The sequence below is a fragment of the Terrapene carolina genome, unplaced genomic scaffold (assembly GCF_002925995.2).
Source record: "Terrapene carolina triunguis isolate 2854851 unplaced genomic scaffold, T_m_triunguis-2.0 Scaffold211, whole genome shotgun sequence".
NCBI lineage: Eukaryota > Metazoa > Chordata > Testudines > Emydidae > Terrapene > Terrapene triunguis.
The window spans coordinates 929,415-939,869 of NW_020664562.1; the positions used below are offsets into that span (position 1 = coordinate 929,415).

The window sequence follows — 10,455 nt, forward strand, 5'->3', positions numbered from 1 at the left end:
GTCAGAGGAGGCTGTGCAGTTGGGTGTGGGGGGCTGGTCTCTGGCTGGCAGTCACAGCAGGGCGGGGTTGTCTCTGTCTCAGTCAGACGGGTTGGGCAGCGCGGGGGGCGGGCTCTGGCTCTGTCAGTCACACAGGGGTGTTTGTTTTTTTCCTTCCTGCAGGCGGTCCGGCAGACAATGGCTTCCGCCGGCCGGGCCGGGCTGTGAGCGGCGCCTGGGGGAGGCTGTCGGGCCGAGGCAGGCTGGGTCTGCCGGCCGGCGCCGTGCGGAGCTCGGCTGCAGAGCGGGGGCCTCCCCCGTGTGAGCGGTTCCAGTCCTGGGAGCGCCGGTAACTAGTCGCGGTTCCTCCCTGCCCCCCAGCCTGGGTCACCCCCTGCCCCGCTCGCGGCGGGGAGCTGCTGCCCGCCCCGGCGCCTTTCCCCCCGGCCATGGCCGGGCTGCTGCCCCCTCCCCACCGGGTACCAGCTGGCTGCTCCGGGGGCTGGGGAGCAGGTCTGGGTACCCCATTTCCTCCCCGTTCTCGGCCTGGCCCTGCCAAGTCACAAGGCCCAGGAGGGAAGGGGCAACCCGCAGGAGGCTGCTCCTGCTAGCAAGGGTGGGAGATGTGTGTGCCATGCTAGTGTGGGGAAGGGGGTACAGGAGTGGACCTTGCTCTGCAGGAATGGCCCGGCTGTAGCAGTGTGGGGAGGGGTTGCAGACCATGGGCAGAGTAGGTGGTGCAGAGTGACGAGGATACACAGGGGTGCGGGAACAATTCGTATAGTGAGGGTGCTGAGAGCCATTGAACCAAACTGTAAATGCTGTATATAATGGAAACCAATTCAAGCCAACAGGTGCAGCAGCCGTGAGGATCCAGGCATTGCTATGCCAGCGGCTGGGAGGGTTGCATTGAAAGGCTAGCAGAAGGTAATGTCAGCAAAGAAGAGAGGAGTGGGGCAGACACAGTCTAAAAGATGAGTGTTTTCAGCAGGTGTATCAAAAGCACGGCTAGAATAGGAGTAAGGATGTCCGAGAGTCCTGCAGAGCTCTGCCTGGCACTGAGGAATAAATTCATGAATGTATGTTAGTTTCACTATTGAAACTCCCTGTGGATAGATAAAGGAAAAGAGGGGCCAAGGAAACTGGTACAACCAGGAGGTGAGGGATGGGAAATTGAGAGGTAAACCCTGGTCTGGAGGGGGAGAAAATAAGTGGTAGTTGGGCAAAGCCAGAGAGAGTTGGGAGAGTTCTCAAGTGACTAGTATTTTGGAAAATTCATTTTGCCTTCTAAAATACAGGCTTGGTTTTCTATCTGGGAGAAGACAGGCACTTGGACTCAGAGAAATCTTAATCACTTGGAGCAGAACTTGGACAAAACTCAGCAAGAGGAAATCGGGAGACTGCAGGGAATAAAGAGAGATGGAGAGGGGTGTGGGAAGACCATGTTACATTAGCAAAGTGAAGCTGAGGTACATGTAGGATGTCTGTTAGGTATAAGGGGATGGCCATACTAGATTAGATCTGTGGTCCGTGTAGTTGGGTATCCGTCTCTGACAGTGGCCAGCACCAGATGCTTCAAAGGGCAAGAAACCCCAGTAGGTAGATGTGGGATAATCTGTCCCCGTGATGAACTCATCCTAATCTGTAATAGAGATTGGGCTAGATTGGCAATTTGGGTTTATTTTAGGGCTTGTCTACACTTAAAACGCTTCAGCTGCACTGCTTCAGCACTTCAGTATAAACACTACCTATGCCAACGGGGAGGATTCTTCTTTCAGAGTAGGTAATCCACCTCCCTGAGCTGTGGTAGCTAGGTCGACGAAAGAAGTATTCTGGGGGTTAGGTCAGTATAGCTATGCCTCTCAGGGGTGTGGATTTCTCACCCCCCCAAGATGTATCTATACTTATGTAAATTCCTAGGGTAGACCAGGCCTTAGTGTTCATTCTAGTGGGACACTGGACTCTTCTAAAAGGAATAGTGGGGAAGGAGTGTCAGGAAAAGGGGAGGGAAGCTGCAGAAGCAACAAGACAAGTCTGGGGGCACATTGGGGAGGAGTTCCCTACAAACTGATCTTTGATATGCCTTAAATGAGAGCACAATCCTTTCAGGAAGCCTGTGTGGTTTGGGGAAATTACTTATGTCCAATTGTGCAGAAAACCCATGTTCCTCCTTGGAATCTAGACATTCCATAGGGAAGAATTGGAGAAATCCCATTTGTGTTTTGGATGCACACATAATTAGATGATATCTTTAATAATTATCAACTACTGAATCCAGAAACTATGATATAGAAAAATATAGATCAAAAATATTGTGGTAGCCCTTCAGCATATACAAGTACCTCAATCTGTATTAGTTTTTAAGGTTAGATTTGTGCATGTTTGTTTTTTAAACCGAACATGTTGAATATGTACAAAATCAGGAGGAAAAAGTCCTCTCCACCACTCTGACTTCAAAAAAAAAAAAAAAAAAAAAAAAAAAAAAAAAAAAAAAAAAAAAAAATAAAAAAAAAAAAAAAAAAAAAAAAAAAAAAAAAAAAAAAAAAAAAAAAGGCACTGCAGAAATTATTGAATCTGCACTTTCCTCCTCCTACACCATACATTAAGGAAGTCTGCAAAGGAATAGACCCACCTCTCTTGGACCCGTCTTATAAGTTGAGCGGTCAGAGTGGGTATTGGCAAAATTAGTTGGGAACCACTTGCGTGGGGAAGTAGCTGACAATTTAAACTTGCACATGTTAAGAAAAAAACCACAGGTTTGAGAAATCAGAGTACTCGCATCATCACCTGGTCAAATTGTTCCAGCAATTCTTTCCTAATTCTCTTCCTCTTCATCCCTCCCTGGCACAACTTCCTGCTATTTAGCGCTCAGCCATAGATTTTGTGTCTTGGGTTATAGTTAGAAAATCTTTTCTCAACTTGTTCATTTTTTCCAAAATCTCCTGTCTGTGGGACCAGCTGATTGTTACCAATGGTCTGGAAGACCCTGAAGAGTTTCACAATAATGCAAGTCATAATGACAGGCTGGAGATGGCTAAAGAGATCACAATGCTTTCTTGCCCCTGGTGATTTTGAGAGTGAACAGTATGAGCTTCTAGTTTTTGTAAAGTCTATCCAAAAACTAGACAAGCCATTTACAACACAAAACTTCCTCATAGCATGAGCTTCGGCAGCTTCTTTTGTCCCGTCCCCATCCTCAGCTGCTCATTGCTATGGGGTTGATTGTACAGTCTTTCTACGGTGGCTGGAGCTTGTAGCTTACATTTTATAATTAGTATCAGGAAAGAAATACTTGGTGGCAAAGCTTCCTGGTGATACGCATAAAAATTAAATGTCTCTAGCAACGTGGCGTGCAGTAGTGGTGGTGGTCTGGGTCGGTCCCAGGATATGAGAGAGATGAGGTGGGTGAGGTAATTGGCTTAACATCTGGTGTACATCCTCCAGTGCACTAAATGTCCCAGTAACAACTGTGTGGGTGAAATGAGAATCACCATGCTGTCAAACTCACAGAAAATTGATTAAAAAAACAAAACAAAATACCATATTGCCTGTGGGCGAACATTTCTCATAAAGCAGTCATTCCATATCTGATCTCTGTCCTCCTTCTTAAATGAAATCTGCACACCACCTTCAAAAGATGAGCCTGGGAGCTTTGCTAAGCACTAAAAATCATGGTGTTAATAAACATACTGGATTTATAGCTCACTACAAAAATTTGTAACCCATTAATCCTCTTTTGTCCTACAACTGCAAAGGTGTTAATTGCCCACTTCACCTTAAATGGTCTCTTGCAGCACGTGTGAACTCCTTATGCTAAATAATCTGTTCCATCTCCTATTTAACTGTCACACTCTGATCACCTTTCCCAGACCTACAGAAGAGCTCTCTGTGAGTTCAAAAGCTTGTCTCTTTCACCAAAAGAAGTTGGTCCAATAAAAGATATTACCTCACTCACCTTGTGTCTCTAGTAACATACTTAACATGAATCTTATGATAAAGACCCTGGTTGCTGAAAGAAGCTTGTCTTCCTCTGGGAGTTTTGGTCCTGGGAATTAAAGATTAGACCTTTAGAGCAGAGGTTCTCACGATGACATTTTTGGTGGCCTCAGAGTGCGGCCGCCAACTCTTGCTGGTGGTCACTCTGACAATTTTTCCTAAAGTACTTAATTAACATTAGGAAAAATGAAAAAATATGCACATACATACATACATACATATATATATATATATATATGTCCAAATCATGGACATTTATTTATGTAGTGGGAGAGCAGTAAGAAGTAGAGCTCCCTGTTGAGTGCACCGGGAATTTGCTCCTATTCTCGTGCTCAGAGCCTGTCACGGAGAGGGAGCCCCTCATCCTGCTGGGGAGCTGCCAAACTCTGCAGCAGCCCAGAGCCATTGAGCTACTGGGGTAGCTACAGCAACTGTAAACAGTGAGTGTGGACCCAAGCAGGGGAAGCTCTGCCGTGTTTCTCTATCCCTGCCTCCCGCGGCCCTTCAGCGAGCGCTCTTCCCGGGGAAGTTGGGTCAGGAACTCACCGGCTACCTGCGGGGTCCCAGGCTCCCTGTGCCCCAGGCAGGAACAGGGGAGTGCCCTGGTGACCAAACACTGCAGCTGCCTCCAATGAGAAGAGCCGGTGCCGTGCACATAGGTGCCGATTTCCCCTCTTCCCCTAGGTGCTTGACCCTCCCCTCCCCCCGGCTCTGTCCCCACTCCACCCCTTCCATGAGGCCCTGCCCCAATTCCAACCGCTTCCCCAAATCCCCGCCCCTTCCCCGCCTCCTCCCCTGAGCGCGCCACGTTTCTGCTCCTCACTCCCCACCCCCAAGCGTGCTAAGGCTGCCAAACAGCTGTTTGGCGGTGGCCGGGTGGGAAACGCTTGGGAGGTAGGCGGAGGAGCAGGGACACGGCCTGCTTCGGGGGGAGGAGGAGCAGGTGGGGAGGAGGGGAGCTTGGCTGCCAGTGGGTGCAGAGCATCCACTAATTTTTCCCCGTGGGTGCTCCAGGCCCTGACCACCCATGGAGTCGGCGCCTATGGCCGTGCACACCACGCCCATGTATCTCCAGAGCCTGGAGCCTCCGAAGCGGCAGCGCCAGCACAAACACCAAGACTCTGCATTGCTGCCCTTGGTAATGCCTATTCAGGAGCAACAGCTGGGTGCTGCAGGGAGGGGCTGCTGCTTTGCCCCCCACAATCTCTGCCCACACTTTGGAGGCTGTCATGGCCGCAAAAAAATCTGTTGTTGCCTAATGCAGGGCCATAACCAGGGTGGGGTCACGTGCCCCTCTCCCCAGATTTCTGCCTTCCATTTAGCGGAGTTTGAAAACCGTCGCCTCCTGCCAGGAGCCAGTGGATCAGAAGCTGGTGGAAGCCTCTCATGCCGCTGGCTCTCTGTGCTGTGGGAGCCAGGGTGCTGGCTGGCTGCCTGGCAGCCCTCTCTGCCCTACTCCCTGTGCCAGGCCACCTCTGCACAGACAGGTGCTTCCCAGGTACGATGGGCGGAACAGCTCCAAGCTAACCCCCGACACACACTTGCCTCTCCCCAAAGGAGCCCAGTGCCAGCCAGCAATGCTCCCTGGAGCCAATCCCTGCTTATACAGCCCAGCTCAGCAGCAACAGAGCCAGGAGTGCCAGGGCAGTGGCCAGCGAGCACCTCTGGGAGCATCTCATGGCAGCTGGGCTCTGCAGGTAGGGGCTGGCTCCAGGGGCAGCACTGGCCAGCGCCAAGCTCCGTTGGGGGAGAGATGAACGCGTATGAGGCACAGGTCGGACTGTGCTGCCCTGCCTGCGTGGGGAGTGCCTGGCAGTGCAGAGGTGGCCAAGCTTGGGAAACAAGGCCGGGATGGCTGCTGGGCAGTCAGCTAGCACCCTGACCCCCCACAGCACGGAGAGCCAGGTGCCTGAGCAGACCCTGAGCAGAGAGCAGCTCCCACCAGCTTCCGATTCACCGGCTCCTGGCAGGAGGCAATGGTTTTCAAACTGGGATGGGCATCCTGGGGAGCATGCCCCACAGTTTGAAAATCTCTGTGCTAAATGGAAGGCAGAAATCTGGGGGGCATGTGACCCCCCCCCATATCCCGCTACACATTGCCTTTAGGGGGTGCAAATAAGCATGCTTGCCGTGGGCACTAAAATTCCTTGTTACGGCTCTGGCCTGGTGAGCTTGAATATCTCAAGCTGGCTCCTGCTGAAAGGGACCCATTTGTTAATTGCTCAGATGCAGGGGCTCTCTAATATGGAAACTTTAAAATATTCTGAAAAGAAATAGGCCAAGTAGGCAGAAGAAGGCGCATGGTCAGTAGGGATTGCAGCTCTCGATTTAACGTAGTTTAAAATATTTAATAAATTATACAGTACTAGCCCCCAGTCTGACTTGCACCAGCTAGCAATGAGAGATGATATCTTCTGGGGAACTTTCAAAGAAAATGGAGAACTCAGACATGTTTTTGGATTTGCCTGAGATTAAAGGGACAGAGACTAAAATAATAATAAAAGAAAATGCACCTGCTGCTTCTACTGTGTACTCTGGTGCACACTTCACACACAGACTGTGGATAATGATGACAGTCAACTGGTTAGGTCCCTAGTTTAGGATTTTGGCAGTCTGGGTTCAAGTCCCTGATCCCACAGACTTCTTTTGTGAACTTGGGCAAGTCACTTAGCCTCTCTGTGCCTCAATTGTCAATCTGTACAATGGTGGTGATAGCACTTCTCTCCCTCACAAGGTATTGTGAAGATGAATGTTAGATTTAGACTCTGTGCTCAGATACTGATGTAATATTAATGGGGGCCATGTATGCACTATAGCTAGAAAGTGCTTTACTTAGCTTAATTGTCAGAAAAGTGGGGAGATCATGTAGCAATATATCTGGGCCAGCAGAGTTCAGATCTAACAAGTCACATTTTATGAAAATGTAATATGGGTATGGAGAATGGCAACAGAAGTGCTCAAAGAGAGGTGGTACTAACTTCTAAATAATTATTAGAAAAGAAAAACAAATTAGAAGGTGCAAAATATCACATCACCAAGTATTTGAGGTAGTTGCATATGGGTCATCCAGGTACAAGAGAGAATGAGATTTTTCTACTTCGTTTTATGATAAAACAAAGGAGAAAATCTTGCATTACCTGTGGCTAATTAAATATTTCAATTAAAAGAATTTTCCGTGTGCCAATGTAGTAAAATAGCAGGGTATCCTCTGGGGAACTAGACAGGCAAATGTCTCAGTATCCTTTGTTCACTTTTCCTGACATCAACGTCAGCAAGTCAGGTAATGAAATATTTTTTTCCCTCTCCTTGCCTCTCCCCCTTCCCCCTCTCTCTCCTTCCCCAGGAGGCTGCAATTGGAGCTGAAGATGAAAAGGTCTAATCATGAGAGAACATATGTACACGTCTCTATGATCACTCATCAGTAAGCACCTTCTATGACACCACAGGATGGATGTGGAGGTTGACTGGGAGTCTGATAATGACACTTGTGACACAGGTGAGGAGCATTCAGATGACTCCAGCCATATCTCTGAACGGATGGGTCGCAAAGCCAGCCTCCAGCTGGAGGTAGAGGAAGATTACTCACCACCATCTAGTCCTGCTTGCAGCCTTGCTGGACCTTCAGTTAGACAGGAACTCCCTGTAGAATTGCAGTGTGAAGAGGAGGAAACCTATGAAAACTACTACCAGAAGCGTGATTCAACCACCGCTGCGGTGTTTGTCACCTCCAGCACCAATTTTGACCTGCAATGTGAAGATGAGGATCTGGAGCTTTACTCCTCTGAGCACTCTGAGGAACCTCAGGGAGGGCTAAGTGAGGATGATGAAAACATCATTCTTATTGATGCCTTTGGTGAGGAGGACCTGGAGCCCATCTCTGGAGAAGCTTTGCCTTATAGGTGCAAGAAGTGTGGTGCCTCTTTCCAGGATCTGGGTGAATTACAGGAACACAAACAGATCCACCTGACAGAGCATTCATACCAATGCCCCATCTGCGGCAAAGAGTTCTTCCGTGCTGCGAACTTGCGAATGCACAAGCTCATTCATTCTAGTGACAGGCCACACAAGTGTCCGGAGTGTGACAAGGGGTTCATCCGCACGGCTGACGTCTGGAGGCACCTACGCAACGTCCACAAGATTGAACGTTCAAAAATTTTAGGAAATGGTATGGTTAGGAACCCATGGTCTTCAGTGCACCAGAACCAAAATGGTGGCGGAGATACCTATCAGCAGTGTTCAGATGACCAAAAGCCTGGAGGAGAACAGTCTAAACCTTACATCTGTCCAACATGTGGCAAAGGTTTCCATAAACCTAATTTGCTGTCGAAACACAAGGTGATCCACCGACAGGACAAACCATATCAGTGTCAAGAATGTGGAAAGTCCTTTATCCAGCTGCTCAGGTTGAAAAGGCATCAGCAAACTCACTCTGGAGAGCGCCCTTTCTACTGTGAGGAGTGTGGTGGAACCTTCACGCGGCTGGCATCACTACAGCGTCATCAGCGGATCCATACTGGAGAAAAACCCTACTCTTGCGCTTACTGTGCTCAAGACTTCACAGAGTCAGGCTCCTTGAGGAGACATGAGCGCACTCACCAAGTGAAGATGTCTTAGAGTCTGTAGTACCTCACCTGCTCTAGTGGTTGCTTTGTTTCCCTTCTTACCTGAGTGAAACCTGTCCACGCTTCTTAAGAAACCTCCATACTCTATGCACATAGGTCAGTCCACAGCTACCTTCCCCAAATATTGCCAATATGACTCTAATAAGGCAGCAGGAAGAACTCCATGATCTCTACAAGTAAAGACATAAGTGAAGAGGAAAAAGCCCCCGTGCCATTGAAGAATGAGGTTAGAGAATTTGTAGGACAAATGTAGAGAGTGAAGCCCCTTGGAGGTGCTGGACATTGTAGCTGGATTTCTTTTGGGGTGTGTCAGATTGAGTTTTCCCCAAAGATTGGTGTATTAAATAGAGCTTTGGTGCAGTCCTGACCCTGAACTGATGGGTACTGCTGTCTAGAAAGTGACTGCTCTCCAGCACCAGATTTGGAGATCTGTCATTGCAGACCGTTGCCAGGACTGCGCAGGCCGTTGCCAGGACTGCACAGTCCTCTTAGTTAGATATAGCCCATCCGCACCTCTGTGAATTCTTTCATAGTTTTTAGTGAAGTACCTTTATTTGAAAGAGAAGGATCATGTCAGTTGCAAAATAATACTATCCAGGACTTTAATAAACTGGAAACTTAATTAACAGTTGCACCCTTTGCGCACACACTTGCTTATGGATATACTGATCCTTCATGTGCTTACATAACCCATGTCACATGTATGTATATTGGTGGATAGAGAGAGGGTTGTATGGCTCGCTGTGATGGTGCATATGGGTACCGTGGGTTGTCTCTATGGATCTATGCCAGTTGTGTCTAGGTGGAGAGCCTTTACCCTGCCCAGCTACTGTGTTACAGTAACAAATGTTTTAGAATTTAAAATCACAAAAATGCTAATTAAAAAAAATAAGGAAAATAGTGCTGTTTTTTTACACTGTATAGTACTTGGATTAAAGGTTCCTGATTCTAGCTCTGACTCTAGAAGATCCAATATGGTAAGTAGCATCAATCCTTATCACAAATTCTGGGGCATTTTTTTAAGGGATCCTGGCAATTTAATTTTTCTTTTTTGAACAGGCTAATTAAAAATCCTCAGTTTTGCGCTACTGAACCCTTAAAATAGCATGCCTTTAAATTTTTAAAACCATTCTTTTTTTAAAATGTGATGGCTTCTGGCTTTTTCCCCCACCTTTGTTTTTGAGAAGGGTCTTTTGGGTTGGCCTAAGAGGAACACCTCTCCTTCTGCATGCTCTTTCATTGTATATGCATACACCTGTTTGCTGACTGTTCACTCTTCATTTTGGCTCTGCTTCGCTATTACTGCTAAACACCCATTTTTTCAATGCTCTGAGAATGTTGTTCACAAAAACTGCATAGGGTCAGGTTCACTAAGTGTTGTCAAATGCACAAGTAAATAAACTAAAAAAGTGTGAACCATCTCTTTTCAGTCAAAGTAATTTTGGGGGTTACTTGTAACTATGGTAAGAACGATTACATACAAGGTTTTGTAATTTCAAGTTGATAGTGTCTCCTCAATCACTCAGCTAACCACTGGTACCATTATGTAAGACCTTTTATATAACTTAATAGTAAGTAGGGACTTGAATGAGAGAGCTTGTAATTGGTAAAAGTCTCTTTAAGCCTCACCTGACCTTCCTGTTGTTTCCTCTGCTTCCAACATTGGACATGCCAACTGCTCCTGTAGCTGGCTATATAATGGGAATTGTGGGAGCAGGATGATAAGGTGGCCTTCAAGAAGTTGCCTGCTGCATTACCCATGGTTATAGGAGCTCTTCTAGCAGTGGGATCGATCCGAGTGATGAAGTGAAAACACCCCCAGTACTCCTCTTTTCTTCCCATGCCCTCCTTCATTTAG

The 10,455-nt window shown here is 47.7% G+C and overlaps 1 protein-coding gene across 2 annotated transcripts; it reads left to right on the forward strand.

Moving 5' to 3' along the window:
• Positions 1 to 136: 136 nt before the first annotated feature.
• LOC112114867 (zinc finger protein 253-like) lies at positions 137 to 10,051 on the forward strand. Of its 2 annotated transcripts, none has more exons than XM_024211782.2 (2): positions 137 to 328; positions 7,319 to 10,051. In XM_024211782.2, exon 2 carries the CDS (start codon positions 7,423 to 7,425, stop codon positions 8,587 to 8,589), a length of 1,167 nt encoding a protein of 388 aa, XP_024067550.1. In that variant the 5' UTR covers positions 137 to 328; positions 7,319 to 7,422; the 3' UTR covers positions 8,590 to 10,051. The 2 variants fall into 2 exon arrangements, with proteins under 2 accessions (XP_024067550.1, XP_024067551.1); XM_024211783.2 differs by lacking the exon at positions 137 to 328 and adding an exon at positions 847 to 906.
• Positions 10,052 to 10,455: the final 404 nt, after the last annotated feature.

Bases quoted from the DNA above. Each gene is read 5' to 3' on its own strand.
- LOC112114867 (XM_024211782.2), top strand. From the start codon at position 7,423: ATGGATGTGGAGGTTGACTGGGAGTCTGATAATGACACTTGTGACACA.